The sequence below is a fragment of the Ovis aries genome, chromosome 19 (genome assembly GCF_016772045.2).
Source record: "Ovis aries strain OAR_USU_Benz2616 breed Rambouillet chromosome 19, ARS-UI_Ramb_v3.0, whole genome shotgun sequence".
Lineage (NCBI taxonomy): Eukaryota > Metazoa > Chordata > Mammalia > Artiodactyla > Bovidae > Ovis > Ovis aries.
The window spans coordinates 2,944,578-2,964,205 of NC_056072.1; the positions used below are offsets into that span (position 1 = coordinate 2,944,578).

The 19,628-nt window shown below is 42.9% G+C and overlaps 1 protein-coding gene across 1 annotated transcript in view; it reads left to right on the forward strand.

Annotated features, from left to right (window-relative positions):
- Positions 1-9,980, forward strand: part of ZCWPW2 (zinc finger CW-type and PWWP domain containing 2) — a 153,443-nt gene extending 143,463 nt beyond the window's left edge. Inside the window, exons 11-12 of the mRNA XM_027958145.2 lie at positions 4,837-4,961; positions 9,354-9,980. Of these exons, the coding sequence (XP_027813946.1) occupies positions 4,837-4,961; positions 9,354-9,515 (287 nt within the window). The 3' untranslated portion in view covers positions 9,516-9,980. The remainder of the gene's footprint in view (positions 1-4,836; positions 4,962-9,353) is intronic.
- The last annotated feature ends 9,648 nt before the right edge of the window (positions 9,981-19,628 follow it).

Here is a 19,628-nt window from a genome sequence, read left to right on the forward strand (position 1 = left end):
ATAGGTTATATGCCTTTTCTAAGGTCACATAGCTTCTTAAAATTAATCAGTGTTTGCAGCTATTTCCTTGGTTGCTTTAGCAGAAGCTTAAAGCTAAATTTATGGTTTTTCAGTGTGGCTCAGTGGTAAAGAATCCGCCTGCCAATGCAGGAGACGTGATTTGGATCCCTGGGTCAGGAAGATTCCCTGGAGTAGGAAATGGCAACTTACTCCTGTATTCTTGCCTGGAATTTCCCATGGACAGAGGAGGATGACGGGCTGCAGTCCATGGGGTCACAAAGAGTCAGACATGACTGACCACACGTGCAGTCACAGTCACATACAGCACTGCTAGTTGGTCTAAGCATCTTTTTAAAATGTAATCATTGCCCTCCACATCCCCCTTAATGAACAGATTTTTTACTTCTCTTATTTTTAGTCTTTGAGCTTTTGTCACTTGTTTTATTGTATCTGTGTTGTCTGTTGGTAAATACCTCATTTCTCTTTGTGGAGTAGGCAGTCTATAAAAGTTTTAATAAAAGATTAACATATCATCAGTATCAGCTGAGTCACTCAGTTGTGTTTGACTCTTTGCAACCCCATGGACTGCAGCATGCCAGGCTTCCTTATCCATCACCAACTCCTGAAGCTTGCTTAAACTCATGTCAATTGAGTTGGTGATACCATCCAACCATCTCATCCTCTGTCGTTCCCTTCTGCTCCTATATTGACATATAACCCTGGATTAGTTAACAGTCTACTAACATTCATGAGTAATGCAGGGGATGTGTTCATCATCCACCTGGGACAGGTGAGCATGGCAGAGAATGGCTGATACAGAAAAGATCTGGATGCTGTCTGGGTGAGCCAGGCAGGAGGTAAAGGCCTTAGGCCTGGGTTGGGGCAGAAGGCTGATGGAGGAGAAGGCTGCTATCTTGCTGTTGAAGGCAGACTTGGCCTGCCTGGTCTGGGTTGGAAGTTATCTTTATCCTCTGGGCCCTCCTGCCCCCCATGTCTGTTTATTCTAGGTAGGCACTTCTTCTTCATTCACTTGAGCCTGTAGTTCCCTCATCTCTACATTTACATCCTAAGCTGATAGAAGAGGCTTTGTGGTTACTTGAAAACAAATCAAAACCACGTGCTTTTTCCTCCTCTTCACCTTCCCCCTCTAGAAGAATGGCTTCAAAATTTCAACATTGAAATGACCCTGAAAATTTAAGATGCTGTTTTTCAGTGCCAAGTTTGAAGTAACTGAACCAGTGGCCTCTTTATATAAAAGAGGAAATAGCTTCTTTAAACATTAATAGAGAAGTAGAGAATAAAGAAAACTTCGTAAATATATTATACATTGAAGGATTTTTCTAAAATAGTGACTGATTTATTGAGATAAACAGTAAGTTATTTCTTACCAGGAATGAAAAACAGCACTAATTTATTTTATAAAAATTCATTTAAAAAAGCCAGATTCATACTTCAGTGGGAGAGATACCTTTTTTCTTTTTATTTTTTTCTCCCACTTTCTCTGAGTGATAGAGCAGCTGTAATGGTACCACTTTACTCTCGACAACAAATTGAAGCAAGTCAGAAAAACTACCGGATAATCAGGACTGATAGAAGATGATTGGTCATGCAGTCAGCACAGACCTGCATTCTGTCTGTATCTTTGGAGATCATTGACCAATTTTGATAACCTCGTTTGCAGATTACAGTAACTGCAATTTCTGAGAATTATTTTTGGATTCTCTGTGTTTACAGTGTAGGAATACCTTTTAGAAAAGCAACCCTCGTGTTCTGAAAGCAGAATTTGACATCAGTCAAGTTGGTGTTATGAACCCTACTTGATTTACGAAGCCATCCATTACTTTGTCTACCCTTTGATCGAAAGGTAGAATACATGTTTATCCAGGTCACTTGAAAACAGAGAGCCTGCAATGGCACTCGGCAGTGACATTCATTATCATAAATTGACTGTATTTTAGTCTAGCCTTAAAAATATAAGGGCTTCCCTGGTTGCTCAGCTGGTAAAGAATCCAGCTACAATGCGGGAGACCTGGGTTTGATCCCTGGGTTGGGAAGATGCCCTGGAGGAGGGCACAGCAACCCACTCCAGTATCCTTGCCTGGAGAATTTCATGGACAGAGGAGCCTGGCAGGCCACAGTCCATGGAGTCGCAAAGAGCTGGACATGACCAAGCGACTTCAACACACAACTTGGAAATGTAAAGATGTTTGTGTGCCATTTTCCTTCACAGCAGAGCTCAAAATTCGTCTTCTCAACAGTGCATTAAATGTCATTATCAATTTCCATAGACTCAGAATGTAAAATAAGAAAACAACGTCCATGAGTGGGACTGGGGAATTGATGTGAACATAGTCACTGTCTTGTTAAGTGACAAGTTACTAAGTAAGAAATCTGTCACAAAGAGAGCTGACTCTCAACAAAACTGCTTCCATGAAAATGGACTTTCCTGTGGAAAATTCCAATTCAGAAGCCATGGTGTTGCATTCGTGTTTTTTAATCATCTTCAGGTGATTCTTATGCCCCAGATTTGGAATACGGCTGTTCTAGAATGTGACAGCTTATACTCGGTGTTCTTAGGCGTTAGCAGTTACCACAGAGCACAGATCTACATGCTGACAATTCACGTGTCAGTCTTGGTGTTTCGTTTGTGTTGTTTCTGAACACAGGAACTGATTTTGAGGTGTAGAATGGCTTATCAGCAAACCACTTTCAAACTGTTTTGAGAGTTTTCCTCAGAGGAGACCTGAGCCTGGCTGGGTGGAGATGATGACCAGGAAGGCTGGTCTGTGGCTCTTCTCTCAGACCCTTAGCAGGCACAAAATAAACATTTGTCAGTTGAATAAAAGAAAATGATAATAAAAATGGATTTTTTTGAACTGGAATGTTTCACATTAATAATCTCTATTAACCTTATAACATGCCTAATTTATACGGATACCTGTCTGTGTAAACTCACACACAAATGGATGGATGTGTACATCATATTACACAAACCAAAATTAATGTTATTGCTGGGAACACCTTGCTTCCATATTCACTGATAAAATTTTAGCCCTGAAGGGTATGTCCTGCTTGGGTTTCCATGAACTTTCAGCTGCTCTACATCTGTGATGTGGTTTTTGATGACCTGCCAATGTGTAGTGGATGATGGGGTGTATGTCAGATTTGTATAACCAGAGTGGAAGATGATGGGGCGTGTGTCTTTCTCTCTGAGTCATGCTGCCCGTGGAAGACTTTTCAGGGCCCCATCTGTCTGCTGTGCAGGAGCAGGTCACTAGCCTCCTCCCTTGATCTTTACTTCAGAAAGATTCAATATCAATTGAAAATGTTTGTTTTATTTAAATAGGAACTCAGTTGATATTGTTAATCAGCAGTCGGGTCTATAGAGTTATAATAGGTATTTATATCTTTGTTGGGAATATTATCTTGTATCAGCAAGTTCAACAAATTACCAGATATTTTGCTTACTTACATATTTCTGTCACAGTAGCAGAAAAATCGCACAGCCTTTATAAGTATGTGAATTTTTAAAAAAATTAGATTAGGCAGTTAAGATGCATTGATATTTTGATTAAGAATAGACTAGGACTTCCCTGGCAGCTTAGATGGTAAAGAATCTGCCTGCAATGCAGGAGAACTGAATTCAATTCATGCCTGGAGAATTCCATGGACAGAGGAGCCTCGTGAGCTATAGTCCCTGGGGTTGCAAAGAGTCAGACACGACTGAGCAACCAACACTTTCACTTTACATACTCAGCCTGGATTTAGCCTTGACACTTAATTACTTGGCTTCCCCTTTTAAACAGTAGTTTTAATAGTTTATTGCAGGGCTTAACAAATTGTGTGTCACGATTATCAGTTGCTGCTTGTTCTTGTAAATAAAGTTTTATTGGGACACAGCCACTCCCATTTGGTTGAAGGTGGCGCTGTGGTAAAGAATCCGCCTACCAATATAGGAGGCGCAAGAGACACAGGTTCAATCCCTGGGATGGGAAGTTTCCCTGAAGGAGGAAATGGCAATCCACTCCAGTAGCCTTCCCTGGAAAATCCCATGGATAGAGGAGCATGGTGGGCTGCAGTCTGTGGGGTTGCAAAGAGTTGGAAATGACTGAGCATGCACTCACGTACGGTTTGCTTTCTAATAGCAGAGTTGAGTAGTTGTGACGGAGACCATCTGGCCCACAAAGCCTGGAATATTTACTCTCTTGTCCTTCATAGAAAAAAAGTTGCTGACCCCTGGTCTATAAGTAACAACTTAATTTGGTGCCCTTGCCTTCTTATTTTAAAAATACAGATGTACACCCATGGCTGATTCATGTGAATATATGGCAAAAACCACTACAATATTGTAAAGTAATTAGCCTCCACTTAAAATAAATAAGTTAATTTTTTAAATAAATAAAAATAAAAGAATAATTTAGTGTCAGGGATACTTATAGTCTACATATAGCAAGAATGTCACTTACATTTGTCAAGGAATAATTATAAAAGATTCAACTGAAAATCCACAGTAATTTTGTATCAAGCAGAGGCTATAACTGAAAGTTATACAAAATACTTTTTATCTTGTTCAGTTCAGTTCAGTCGCTCAGTCGTGACCCCATGAACTGCAGCATGCCAGGCTTCCCACTCCATCACCAACTCCTGGAGCTTGCTCAAACTCGTGTCCATCAAGTTGGTAATGCCATCCAACCATCTCATCCTCTGTCGTCCCCTTCTCCTCCTACCTCATAACATTTAGAAAATGTCCTCTTTGAGGGTGGTTAAGATTATGAATTAGATAGAATTACTTAAGGTGTAATTTTTTTTTTCACTATATTAACAACATTTCTTTAGTTGTCTCTGAGACAGAATTTTTACTGAAAGAGCTGGAGCAAATGCTTGAGCAAGCCCTGGAGCACACAACCACTCACAAGGAGTCTGAAGAGGAGTGTGGGGAGGAAGTGAAGACAAGAGAAAAGGTAGGATCCATAGTGACCATCAGGCCTGAAGAGCAACCTCAGATCCTTAAATGGCAGAAATTGTTCCCAGATATTCATTTCCATTATATGGGAAGTTCCTTTCACTTCTAAAATGTGAGCCCTTGGTTATCATGAGGTGAACAAGAAACTAGTAGCCTGTGGAGAAATCAGAATGCATCTATCAGTCTTTGAAATATACTTGAGCCAAGGCTGCTGCTGCTGCTGCTAAGTCGCTCCAGTCGTGTCCGACTCTGTGCAACCCCATAGAGGGCAGCCCGCCGGGCTCCCCCGTCCCTGGGATTCTCCAGGCAAGAACACTGGAGTGGGTTGCCGTTTCCTTCTCCAATGCATGAAAGTGAAAAGTGAAAGTGAAGTCGCTCAGTCGTGTCTGACTCTTAGTGACCCCAATGGACTGCAGCCCACCAGGCTCCTCTGTCCATTGGATTTTTCCAGGCAAGAGTACTGGGGCGGGATGCCATTGCCTTCCCTGACTTGAGCCGAGGAGCTGTTTTATTTGGGGTCTTTGGGGCTGGAATGAAGAGGGATAGTGAGACTCACTGACGCCAGGGAGGTACTGATCTTCGCATTCAGGAGAAGCACTAGAGCAAGAGGACCCCTGGAAAGCTGCCCTGCCTGGTCATGCACAGGGCTGACCTCCATGGGGAATTTTTCACCAGATTCTATTTCACCATTCTTAACCAGATTGTCTTTTTTTTTTTCCTTTTGGCCAGCCAAGTTGGGCTGAGAAAGGCCATGTGTGCTTACTGTATTCAATACTTATCAATGACAGCAGAAATTCTAAGTTGGTTGACACATTGCTCAGCACAACAGCAAGCCCAGGTCATTAACACAGAACAGCAGGGTAGCAGGTGTGAAAGAAGTCAGCCGTGAGGCAGACACTTACACACGGTGGTCCAGCTGTTCCCTGTGTAGTTAGGAGGGAAATGGCAGTGAGGAGCCCTGGATCCTTCCAGTTTCATTCCTTTTCTCGTTTCTTGTTTGGCTATCCACTGTGCCTGGAGTCAGGAAGCAGGGGATGGGAGACGGGCTCAGCATACTGTCCTTGTGTCCCCTTCCTGGTCCAGGCAGTGAGGATTCAGGACTGGCTAAGGTTGCCTGTCACTTGCCTCAGAGGGTTGTTAAATGAGGCAAACCAGAAAAAGTGCTTTGCAGAGTGATTGACTCCTAAGACTGGCTATTATTACAGATGAGAATTGGCAGTGGCAGCCTCTGGAGGGAATAGGAGCTAAGAATTCCTCACCTTGTCTCTGTTAGCACATCCTCACTTTGCAAAACTACCCATCCCCAACTCTTCTGTTCTGAGGTGCAGAGAAGGTGGCTTTGTAAATGGACAAGATTGTTCATCCACTTTGGCTGATTTCATTCAGAACTTCAGCAAGAACAAAGATGATTCTTTGGGATTTCTTTGGAAGGAATGATACTGAAGGTGAAACTCCAGTACTTTGGCCACCTTATGTGAAGAGTTGACTCATTGGAAAAGACTGATGCTGGGAGGGATTGGGGGCAGTAGGAGAAAGGGACGACCGAGGATGAGATGGCTGGATGGCATCATGGACTCGATGGACATGAGTCTGAGTGAACTCCGGGACATAGTGATAAACAGGGAGGCCTGGTGTGCTGCGATTCATGGGGTCGCAAAGAGTCGGACACGACTGAGCGACTGAACTGAACTGAAACACTTCCTTGATTAAGTTACAAATCATGAAAATACACAAAATTTGCAGTTGAGATCAAACTGTAAAGGAAAATAAAATTTAAATAAAATTATTGGTAAAAACACTGAGTTGAAAAACATAATTGTTTTCTTGGTCAGCAATCTCAACTTGTTCTTGAATTGCCATGGATTGTGAATAGTATTTCTCTGATTAGAGTCCCTTTTTAAAAAAGCAAAAAAAAAATCTTGTTCTCTCTATAGATCTTACCCCTCATAGAACAAGAGCTATAGATTGGTGACATTTATTGTATACATGTAGTTAATATATAAATTATTCTTTTCTGGCAAATGTGTATTTTGTTTGAGCACCATATGGTTTTGTGCAGTGGTTTTTTTCAGTCTTAGCGGTTTGTCTATTCAAAAATACAGGCAGGTTGATTTTTATAGAAATGTCCTGGAGCTTTTACAGCCACAAAATTGGCTTCTATTTTGCCATTATAACTAGTAACTTGATAGAACAGAAAATTACTTCTGATTTTTATGTCTTAAGGTAAAATACATAGTTTTAATACATCACCAGGCAGGAGCTTGCTCTTTGTTTTAGATTCTTGTAATGTTTTATGCTTTCAAAAGGCATTTAGGAATTATAAAAATTAACTGTTTTAACTTGCTGGCAGGCAGGTGAGTGCTGCCTGCTGACTGGTTCGTAAGCCTCTCTCCACACAGAGCTCTAGAAGCCTGGAATTCATGCCAGGTTGGGGTACTTACTGCCTTGTTCATTTTTAAATGAGGAGAATAGCAATGAGACCAGCTGTCAGAGCTGGAGCAATTTCCAGCTTAAAGGTAAAGAAATGATCACCTAAGGGATTTCTTTTCTCCTTTCTTTTCTTCCTTCCTTCCTTTTTTTTTTTAATTAGTATGAAAAATAAATATGACTTCCAAAGGTAAGATGTATTTTGTTTTTAGAAAGTGGTTAAGTGTTTTGTTAAAGAAAGTGGTCTTTTATAAGCTAACACACCAGAAGAGGATATACCTGATAATTTTGAAGTTTTGAGCGTGTTTATTCTCTGGGCAGATGTTGTTTGAGCTGTTTTCAAAGTTGTGAATGTGATGTTTTCATCATGCATTTCATGTGTGAGGTTTCAAGTTGATTACTCTCAAGCACTTATACCAATGAATTGAGAATAGCAACATGAACAAAAGCATACACACATGGATAATCAAAATCCATTTTTGTTTGTCATTCAAGTACTCAGAGATTGTTTTCCTCAGTAGACTCACCTTTCTAATTATGTTCTTTTTTTTTTTTTTTGGTTTCTTAATCTACTAATTTAATCTTATTAAGGGAAAATTTTTAGGGTACAATTTTATTCAATTGCAAAAGTTAATTTTTTAGTAGTGTTTTCTTTAATTATTTTCATATTTACAAAATTGTACTATTTTTTCTTTTTTAGTTTTTTTATTTTTTAAATTTTAAAATCTTTAATTCTTACATGCATTCCCAAACATGAACCCCCCTCCCACCTCCCTCCCCATAACATCTTTCTGGGTCACCCCCATGCACCAGCCCCAAGCATGCTGCATCCTGCGTCAGACATAGACTGGCGATTCAATTCACATGATAGTATACGTGTTAGAATGTCATTCTCCCAAATCATCCCACCCTCTCCCTCTCCCTCTGAGTCCAAAAGTCTGTTATACACATCTGTGTCTCTTTCCCTGTCTTGCATACAGGGTCGTCATTGCCATCTTCCTAAATTCCATATATATGTGTTAGTATACTGTATTGGTATTTTTCTTTCTGGCTTACTTCACTCTGTATAATCGGCTCCAGTTTCATCCATCTCATCAGAACTGATTCAAATGAATTCTTTTTAACAGCTGAGTAATACTCCATTGTGTATATGTACCACAGCTTTCTTATCCATTCATCTGCTGATGGACGTCTGGGTTGTTTCCATGTCCTGGCTATTCTAATTATGTTCTTAGCTAACATTAACACTGGTTGACATGCCCTGACTTTGAAAAAAATGGAAGGGAATTAATTTCAGACTGTTATAAAATCCACCTAAATAATTCACAAACTAGATAATCCATATACAAATAAGACAGTTTACTGAATACCTCTTTGTATTAAAAGGTACATTTTTGATACATGAAAATAGAAAGTACTTGTATAAATTACATGAGTTTTGTTTTGTTTTGTTTTTTTTCACGTTGTATGCGAAGTTACCTCTGCCTTTAATGAACCTTGAAGTTGTAAATCTCGTGTGTGCGTGTGTATGTTTGCCTTGTTTTCACTTGTGTCCTTTCCAAATAAACCAGCGCATCCACTTACTATCCATAAGGAATGCAGGTGCTTATGAGAAGATGGTCACCGGAAGTGTGACTAAACAGTTTTCACTTGTATTCTCCGTAATGATCAATTTTAAAATAAAAAATTTAGAAAACTTGCAGAATTTTAATTTTAATGATCACATTTTTCCACTTCAAAAAGTTAAAGCTAAAAATGTATGATGTTGAGGGGTAGAGGACTAAGTATTCAGTTACTTTTACACTGACACTTACTGTACGTTATATTTTATGTGGGGATCATTATTTGACCACCAGCATAACAGAACACCTTGTTTAGGAGTTACTGACGGTTTTATGTTTTGTGCAGATAATTAAGCCTTGTCTTCAAGTAAATTTGATGACTTCTGTGGTTATTTTTACAGTTACCTAAATGTGGCCCTGAAGTTCCTGCAGGCAGCTCTCTTGAAAACCACTGTGAAGAGGAATGTCTTATAATTGATGGGCGAAGGTTAAAAGCTGGAGAATGTATTGAAAATATAACTAAGAAGTTTAAAGAAATAGATGCTTTGATGTCTGAATTTTAGGGCATTATAGATATTTCCAAAAGTTAATTATAAAAATCATTTACATCTTTACATTCTCCCAAAGTTTAAACTTAAAAATGTTTTGTGAAACATTTTACCAAAGTTGTTACTTATAATAACTTTCTACTTCGTATTTTGAGAATATCCATTGTTTTGAGAGATAATCAGGTGGTATTTAAATTAATGTAATTTTAGAATCTGAGAACCCTGATATTTATATTTGTAGATTTTTTTCTTGTTTGCCTTAATTTTAAAATAGTTTATGAAACTTACTTCACAAATACATGCTTTATAGTGATTTAATTTAGATCCTTTGTTCAGGTGTGGCTAACTGTTAAAATGACTGCTAATGCTATTATAATTCTTACAAATAATTCAGATCCAGTATTCTTAGAGAATGTATATTTGTAGTAGAAATAAGCTACGGCAAAATAAAAGGAAATAATAAAAAATAATTGTGTAATAGAGTTGGAGCTTTTCTTAAAAAACAAAAATGTTAATTGCCTTATTATTTTGGAAACAGTCATTTCAACCACAGTTCCCAAACTAACTGTTTAGTAGAGTCTGTGAAGGGTCTTTGGAAGATCAGAATCCTGGACCCTTCCCTGCTGAATCAGAATCTCTGGAAGCAAGGATAGGAAATGTAATTTAAAATATAGAGATAAGTTAAACATCTTCACTGTAGAAAAGTCTAAACCATATAGAAAAGTAAAAGGTACATCCTGCAATACCACTCCCCTAACACCCCGCTGGGACTCCTGTTCCTTAGGGGTCCCTGTGAACGCTCTGGTGGGTGTCCTCGACTGGGTCCTTTGCTCATCAGATGGTGTGTGTGCACAGCCACCTCCAGCTCTACACGCTAGCTTTGGCTCCTTCTCCCTGGGGGCAGGGGTGGGAGAAAGGGCATTCCACGCACTTGAAAACCTGGAAACAGAGACCGAAGCTTGAGGAGAGAGGAAGAGGGAGCATCCAGGACTTGCTGGTGATTGAAGTGGCTGGAGTGGCTTGTGATGGGGGAAGGTGAGCATCAGAGCTGAGCCAGGCTTCTCTCCGTCAATAGAGTGGAGGTTGCCATGCAAGGAAAGGTAATAATCTGCAGAGTGCAGGAGACAGTCAATACGTGGAAAATACGCAGCTTATGATGGTGACTGTCGTTGGCTCAGAGCTGCTCTCTTCTGAGCACCCTGCCATCTTCTCCAGTGCCTCAGGGACCAGCATGTCCCTTCCAGCAGAGCCAGTGGTGACACACCTGCTTCTGTGGGCCCTGGGACCAGGGCTTCTGTGTGGTCAGCTGCCTTCTAGGGCAGCCCATACCCTACCTTTAGAGCTAGAGCTTCTTGCTGGGCCAGAGGAAAGCTTTGTAAGGAAATTGTGTCTGCCTCCCAGGGGAAGTTAAACTCTTAAGTACGCTAGTTACACTATACCAAGTTTAATATATGAGATGTAAAGCAATATGGCAGGGCCTTCTGCTCAAGCTTTTGGGTTGGAATAAGAGCCTGTCTTTGTCCAGTTTGAGGAGGCTAACTGCTCCTTTTGGAATGAGTAGGGCCACACCATCCTAGTCTACAGCTTCTGTGAACTTAAGAGAGTCTGCATCCATTGGAAGCTGAGTCCGCAGTTAGATCTGCAGACCCTGGATGGCTGAGCACCAAAGCCAGCTTGTTGCCTGTGTTCCAGGAAGACCTGGCCCATTGGTCCCAAGAAGCTGAATTTATGCAGTGATTTGCATTGGTAAGAGGCTTGCTGCTGTTTAGTTCCTAAGCTAAGTCCTACTCTTTGAGACTCCATGGACTGTAGCCCGCCAGCCTTCTCTGTCCATGGAATTTTCCAGGCACGAATACTGGAGTGGTTTGCCATTTCCTTCTCCAGGGGATCTTCCCAACATAGGAATCAAACCCAAGGCACCTGCTTGGCAGGCAGATTCTTTACTGTGAACCACCTGGGAAGCCCGGTAAGAGGCTTAGCTCTATCTTTATTGGAGACAAACTGTGTACTTTTAATGGATTCATCTCTTTTGCCTCCAGTGCATGTATGTATTTGCAGAAATCTGTAGCGTCTATAGCCTTGGCCTTACTGGCTCTGCAGTGGCAGGCGATGGCCCACAGACAGGTAATGTATCCACTGTAGACCTAGGTGCTGTCATAAACTTTCTAAATCAGTCTAGTTTTTGTAGAAAGAATTGGCAGTTCACTCTTTCTAGAGAAAACTTGCATTCAGGTACCTGAGGTGACCTATGTAAGTGTTCCAGTTAGACCATTCTGCCATCTACTACCTCTATCAAATAGCTGGTAATACTTGTCTCCACCATATACTGGGGCTGACAGGTGGTAGACTTCTGTTCCAGATACTCCCAGACCAGTAGAATTTGCACCTGTGGCCCTTCCAAGGAACAGAGGTAAGATTTTGAAAATTCTCAAAATAATGAAGTCCTGTTCTGTCATTTCTCTCTGTTGGGTCCCAACAGGAGACACAGTACAATTTAAGAATTCTCATATTTCTTTAGGGCTGAACCAATTCTTGATGCCTCTCCATAGAGTTCTAGAAGAGTTGGTCAGTACAGATAAACTTGATCTTAAGGTCCAAGTGGGACGTTTGCCCAAATGGGCAAATCTGAATATTACGATTTTCCCACCTTGTGATTTGTTGCATGGTAAAAACACTCAAAGTGGTGAGCAACATAAAGAGAAAAATTTTGAAAAAATGAGTTGCTTTCAAATTAATATAGGAAGTTACTATAAGCAAGAGACATGCTCAAAACAAAAACCAAACAAAACAGTAAGAGAAAACCAAATGCTGTATACTGATGCATACATGTAGAATCTGAAAAAATTGATGTACATAACCTTACTTACAAAGCAGAAACAGAGACACAGACATAGAGAACAGACATACGGAAAAGAAGGGGCGATGAGCTGGGAGACTGGGTTTGACATATCTACACTATGGATACTATTAATATGGATAAAGCAGATCACTAATGAGAACCTAGTACAGCACAGGGGACTGTATTCACTGGTCTGTGGCGACTAAATGGGGAGGAAATCCAAAAAAGGGGGTGTATATGGATATGTATGGCTGATTCACTTTGCTGCACAGTATAAACTAATGCAACATTGTAAATAACTATACCCCAATAAAAAAAATTGCAAGCAGCAGCCCAGAAGTTGCTACTTAGAAAATAAAACTGTTACCTTCAGCCAATGAAGGCAGGAAAAGATTTTTTTAATTAAGATATAGTGTGGGGAGAAAGGTTTAATCCAGGAAATGGTTGTTGAATTGCATAGCAAGAGAGACAAAGACCAAATTCAGGTGACTTGCCGGAAAACATGGCTTCAGGGCAAAGACCCAAACCGGTGTGGCTGTAACACTGCAAAATATGACAGAGTGACATTTAGTAGATCTTCCAGTTGGACAGAGGCCTGGGTCCACTGCCACAGGATGTACTCAAAGTGCTAGTAATTCAATCTGGACAGAAGCGTGTCTTGGAAAAAAATGTGATTTTCACACATGGAATGAACTGCAGCCGAATACACAGAAAATCCACTAAGTTGTAGAGAAAGTGACGCTATCAAAGTCCTACAAGCCTAAACTAAGAGAAACTGAAATGTTTGAGAGGCAACAAAGACCTCTGAGCCCTCAATTTTTTACAGGTGGGAAGCAAGCAGGGAAAACTTAGCTACCCCAAACAGGTGTAAATTTCAATGTCCTCTTAGGAAGCAACAAGAAACATGAAGACAAAGTATCTCAGAGGACAGAGCATGGACTGGGGGTCTCACCCCTCCCCCTGACCCCACGGTCCCTCCCCTTCCTTGAAACAGAACCAAGAATCAAGAAACATTTCCTGTAATGATGTATCGGGAAACAATCTAAAAGGAATGGCTATATGTACAACTGATTCCTTTTCCTGTACACCTGAAACTAATATAGCGTTGTAAATCAACTGTATTTCAATAAAAAATATATATGTCTGTAAAAAATTTTAAAGCCACTTCCCGCTTCCATGCAGGGAAATTGGCCTACTGTGCCTAGAAGGAGTTCAGGTTTGCTGAAGACCACGTTTCTGCTCTTTGACTGGGAGTGGCTGCTGTGATTATCTGTCCCCATTGCACTGTTGCTTGTTGCATGCGTGAGGGGGGGGGCTGGCCAGTAACTTGCATATTAGTTCCCAGACCCAGTCCACATCTGTGCCGTGTGCTCTTCATGGAGTCCTGATGTCGCGCCTGACGCCACGACTGCGTGAGACTTCTGCGTGCCCTTGGGTGGAGGTGGGGGTGTTTTTCACGTTGAAGGGATATGAATGACGGCCATGGAGGTGGGCAGAAGCTGACTGGGCTATTGGCCCAATTCTTGGTGTCTTCTTGCGTGGCCTCCTTACGGGCAGCATGTACTTCCCTGCCCTGTGACACTAGGCTCGACCTTCTGCTCTTGCTCCATGAAACAGGGCTGAAGGGACGGTGCCAGTTTTTATCAAGGGACAGCCTTTTGAAGCTTTGTGTATTTCTTTTCCTCTTGTGCTTCTGCCATTACCCTGAGAGGAACAGGTCCCCCAGTAAGCCCTCTGGGAGGGGAGAGACCAAAGTGAGGACTCAGACCCAAACATCTGCAGAAGGAAGCAAAGCTGCCCCAGGGGCCCTCGGGAGCCACGGGATAAAGAGTTATTGCTTTCGGCCGCTGAGTTTGGGGTCGTTTGCCACACAGCATTGTTGAGGCCATAGATCTCTGACACTGTTGGCTTCTTGGTCCCAGCAATAATCCCACAGGCCAGCTGTGGTGTCTGCCTCCCAACTGTGCCCACAGCATTTTCTCCTTAGGCGGGAACTACTGTCAAAATAGTCCTGCCTCCTGGGTGGACCCCGGAATCCTGCCCGCGACCTGCTGGCAATGCCCGGACCTGGCCCAGACTGGCCCCTCAACTGGGAGGGCTCAGCCTGCCCCCACACTGCCCATGGTGCTTGTCATAGCCACGCGTTCCGGGAGACAACTCTCTCAGAAGGACAATGCAGATAGTGGAGTGCAGTTTATTACACCACAGGCCCAAGGCAGAGTCTCCTCTTAGCCAAGGACCCCGACCAGTTTTTGTGGAAACCTTATGTACCCTAAGTGTATGCGCCCAAATCCACCTCCCCAAATTCCCTGCAACTAGTCTGAACAAAGGAAAAGAAAGATACAATCAGAGTTAACCTGTGATTTGTATGCCTTAAGCCTAGGTAGTTAACAGTGGACATTTATCAATAGGCCTGTGGTCATACCCCAGTAAGCATAATAGAATGTATGATTCTATTCAGTTACACAGGTTATTAGGGTATTCTTTTAGGCTATGGAGAGTCTAGGTACGAGCCCTAGGGCTTTTCCATCCAGAGGGTCTGGTTTTTCAGGTGGTATGTCTTTTCCATAGATACTGGGCATATAGCTCAAAGTCCACAGTCCGGCCCAAGATGGAGTCCTGCTTTCAACATGAAGCCTGTTCTGTCTGTTTCCTCCTTCATGCTGAATTGTATTGGTTTAATTAAGGAGGCCAGCATAAATATATAGATATTATCAATAAATAGGATACTACCACCACCAACATATCACTAAGGGCTATAAGAGTGAATCACTTATTCCGTGTGAGTAGTTTTAGATGCTACAATAATCCCATAGAGTGGCGATATGCCCATAATGTTGCAGTGTCTCATTTGACAAACATTTCTATGCTTTTTCCCTTGCCTTTGCCCATGTCTTCCTTCTACTTTGGCATTGTGTCACAGGATTGTGAGTAGCAAAATCTGTTTGGGTCCAGATTTTACCTACTAACTTGTCTAAGTCATATAGCCAGTGAGTGGAAAGGGCAGAATTTGAGTACGTTTCTTTCTGGTTCCAGATCCCTTGCCCTAAATTACTGTCTGTATTATTTAATAGCCTGGTTATTAGCTGGGTAGTCGAATGATCATCTAATGTCCTTTTATGTAAAAAGGGGTGGGACTTTCTAAAGCAAAGCATTATTATGAGGAGTAAGTGAAAAATGTTATGTGAAAGTGCTCTGTAAATCAATTTTATCTTTTCTTCTGAAGGAAACCAAATATGTATTTAAGGATATTGCAGTTATAATTATTGAGATTAAATATAACTATACATTTGAAATGATCACTTGTCTTGGTTTTGAATTACTCCATCTGCTAGTCATCAGTATCAGATTTCCTTGTTTCTCTGTTTTAAATTAATCTTTAGCAGCACCGCAATCTTCTCTCTGACGGGTATGTGAACAGTGTCCGTCTTTTAAGAGGCATCTTAACTGTTGAACTTTAGCAATAGGTTTAAATCACCTCGCCTTCCTCACAGACACTCAGCTGAAAACAGAAAAGAGGTGGGGGTGGATCTTAACCCTGAAGGGTAGTAGCAGGATTCTGTGTTCGTGCCTCTCACACAGAGCCCGTGTGTGTTTTATCACATTCCAGCAAGGTGGAATTTGGACTCTGCCTCTGAAATCCTTTTGAGAGCCAGGAGGCTAACCAAAGTATTTGATCAGAATTAGTCTGTTTTAGCAGTGACACTTGCTTATTGTGACAGGTAATTAACATACATACATTTAAATTTTGTGAAACAACCCTCTTGCAATTTACAGAGGAAAAGGAGCCAGCAGGAGAGAAACGTGTGGCTGCGCCCTCCAGTCTGGAGTTTTCCACCTAGGGATGGGGAAGTGGAGACAAATAGAGGAGATCCTTGGAGCAGAAAGTACATGTGAAAACTGAACATCTCAAAGCAGAAAGGAGTTCTCTTCTCAGATAGCTACAAAACCCCTTCTCGTAACGCCTTCCTCCTTCCATGTGTCCCTGAGAAGCTGCACCTCACCGACCCTGAGGTCAGCAGACAGCTTTGGACCTGGGCTGTTCATGGAAGGAGTGTAGCCAAAACTAGGCTACCCTCTTAAACTCCCTTACAAAAAATGGTGTTTTAGTTGCTCAGTCGTGTCTGACTCTTTGCGACCCCATGGTCTGTAGCCTGTCAGGTTCCTCTGTCCATGGGATTTTCCCAGCAAGAATACTCAAGTGGGTTGCCATTTCCTTCTCCAGGGGATCCTCCCCACCCAGGGACTGAACCCGGGTCTTCTGTATTGCAGGCAGATTCTTTACCGTCTGAGCCACAAGGGAAGCCCTTATACCCCATAGGAACTGAATTGCAGAGAAGACCAGTGGCAGTGACACCTCATATTTACACCCACTAGGTCTTGTCCTGAGGGGACTCAGTGCTTTCACCACACAATTGGCTCAGACTCTAGGGCCTCCAGAAGACTACTGTGTCGTCTCTCCACTTCATGCCCAGCTGCCTGCTTGCACCCCATAAGCCCCTGTTCCTGCATAACCTCTGCAGCCGCACTTCCCACTGTGGTTGAAGCTGAGATTGGGGAGGCACAGGAGGGGAGGCTGGCGGGGAATCTGTATCTTGGACAGTGGTTCTAAGTGAGCCGGTGAGCTCTTGGAGCCCTTCACCCCAGGGGCAATGCTGTGCTTCTTCACGGTGGGGGCTGCCCACACCCTCCTGCCCCCCTTGCCCGTGGACTTCCAGGCCTGTCCAGCAGCCGCTGCTGTTGGCTGTGCCAGAGTTGGAGGACACCTGGTCTATGCAAGCCTGACCTTGTCCCGGCAAAGGAGTGCTAGATGGTGAAGGCACAGCAGTGCCTGACGGCAGGTTATATGGAAATCGAGCTCCAGTTTTATGAGGTGGAGCATGTTAAGGCAGAGATTTGAAAGCAAAGGAGGGTGCGATTAATTTTGCCTGCAGGAACAGCCTCCTGGAGAGGGTTCATTCATTCCTCTATTCAGTGCCACAGGCGTTGGTAATGTACTAGAACACGTGGCCCTCTTGCTGGTGCTCGTGCTCCCGACAAGTTGCCTCAGCCTCTCTGAGCCTCACTGTCCTTACCTGAAAACTGGGATACACAATCATGCTAATGATACTAATAGTAATGATGCTAATCTCCTAGATTGTGGAACAGGATAAGATGACCTAAGACCAGCAGAGCACCCAACAAAGTGTCTGGCTTGTTGCATATTATCTAACGATCATTTTTACAGTCTGCTTGGGGGGCAAATCCTAGGAAGTGAAGCCCAATTTGGAAAGTAGAAGGGGGAGAGCTGGAGAGAATGAGAGCCACAGAAAAGGAGAAGAGAGGAGTAGAGCTGAGAAAAGCAGGTGCAGCAGATACTTAACCTGAGTGAGCAGAGGGCAGCAGCAGAGGGGAGAATCCTGGGAGTTAAGGCTGGCCAGGCAGGCTCGCATCTGCTCGAGAAAGGCTTTGTCTGTTACACCAAGGGCAGCACTTTGTTCTACAGGACAACCAGGCTTGGCAACGCCTCCCAGCATCTCCAGGATGAACACAGAAGGGTGCGGGGTGCGGGGTGGGCTTGGGATGTCGACCATTCTGTGATGTGCAGGCATCAGGGGCAGGAAAGGACCCATGGGCGGGCATCGCTGCACCACCCTGTGCTCCGTGTCTGAGCACCTCCCTGCCCCGACGTTCACTCAGGTCGTCAGCTTCCTAAGTGAGTACCTTGGGACTGGCAGCAGGTGGCCTGGGACTGGAAGATTCCGTGTCTCCACTACATCTTGTTAAACTCTCGGCTGCATGGGAATGATGCTCCCCAGCCATGGAGTATTCAGTGACAATGAGTCTCTGGCTGTCAGAAAGGTTACAGGCAGACACAGTTCATTTATCCTCCATGAAAACTTAAGATTGTTTGGTCCCCCACTGTAGTGTATGTTCCAGGAGGGGGATGGTGTGTGTCCTTGGTTACCCTCCCAGACCATGGCACAGTGCCTTGCAGAAGTTAGGACATTGGTTCCTTTTTTATACTGATGTTAAACTTTCTGCCAACCTAGCCTATTCAAAAGTATTCTCTGGCAAGTTCTATACTATACCTTTGGTTTGAACCTGAGCTGGTTGTTGATTTTTCTTCCAACTCCCCTCACGCTCTCCCGGTTGCCTATGGCTACATGAACTCAAGCAGCCAGTGACCTTGAAATGCCAGGAGCAGACTGCAGAGCACGTGGCTGAGTGAGGAAACCTGCAAGGCTAGGGGCGTGGCTGCTTCCTGTTAGTGTCACTGCTGGCCAGAGTTGGCAGGTCTGCCTATGCCAGACTCTGCTGATCTCTCTGGGCTCAGTCAGGATTGGGGGACCAGCTGACCCTCAGGGGAGCTCACACAATCTTGGGGGGAAATGGGGCATCACAGCTCTGCTTCATGCACCAACTTTCATTTGCCAGTGGGCATGGGCTCATGGAGACAGCAGAGGGGCAAGAGCAAGAGTAAGATGGTCATGCCAGAGCTTCCAAACCTCTGTGTGCACCACGCCTGCTAACATCCAGCTGGCCAAGCAAGTCACGCAGACCCGGAGCCACTCAGTGAGCTCAGGGAGGACGCATCTGCTACAGGGGCTCGCGGACAAAGGAGAAAGTCTCAGTAAGGAGATGCAAATCGGGGATTCCCTGGCCGTCCAGAGGTTGGGACGCTGCACTTCCAGGGTACTGAGATCCCGCAAGCCTCATGGCATGGGCAACAAAAAAGAAAAAGCATGTGTAGATGATCTACAGTCCTACCAATTACAGCTACATCATTGCTGACACCTAAAAAATCCTTCCAAGCTCATTTCCAAGTAAGTGTGTACTCTGAAAAGCACATATGTGATAACTATCACACAATTGTTTCCGTTGCTCTTTTATGCTTTTTGTGTACTTAGGTATTTACATGCACACAATGAAATGCTCTCTTGATGGGCATTGAATTTGTTTCCATGTACACAAATATAAGTCATTCTGCCGTGAACATCCTTATCCTCCCATCTTTGGGTCACTTCACACATTTTTATCCTTCCTAGAATAAGAAGTAGTAAGTCAGAGTGTCTGCACTGTTGTTATGCTCTTATGTCTGTGCCTGACTCCACCAAAGGTGTGTGAGAGTCTTTTGCTATGCTGGAGTTTAGTTTTCTTTTTTTTTTTTTCATGTTTTAAAATTTATTTATTTATTATTTTTGAACTTTCAATCCTGTAAGTGTTTGGGGTTTGGTTTCTGCTTGAATTTTATATTACTTGTAATAGTGCATTGGGTTCACGTCTGTCTTAAAGCACATTGACCAAAT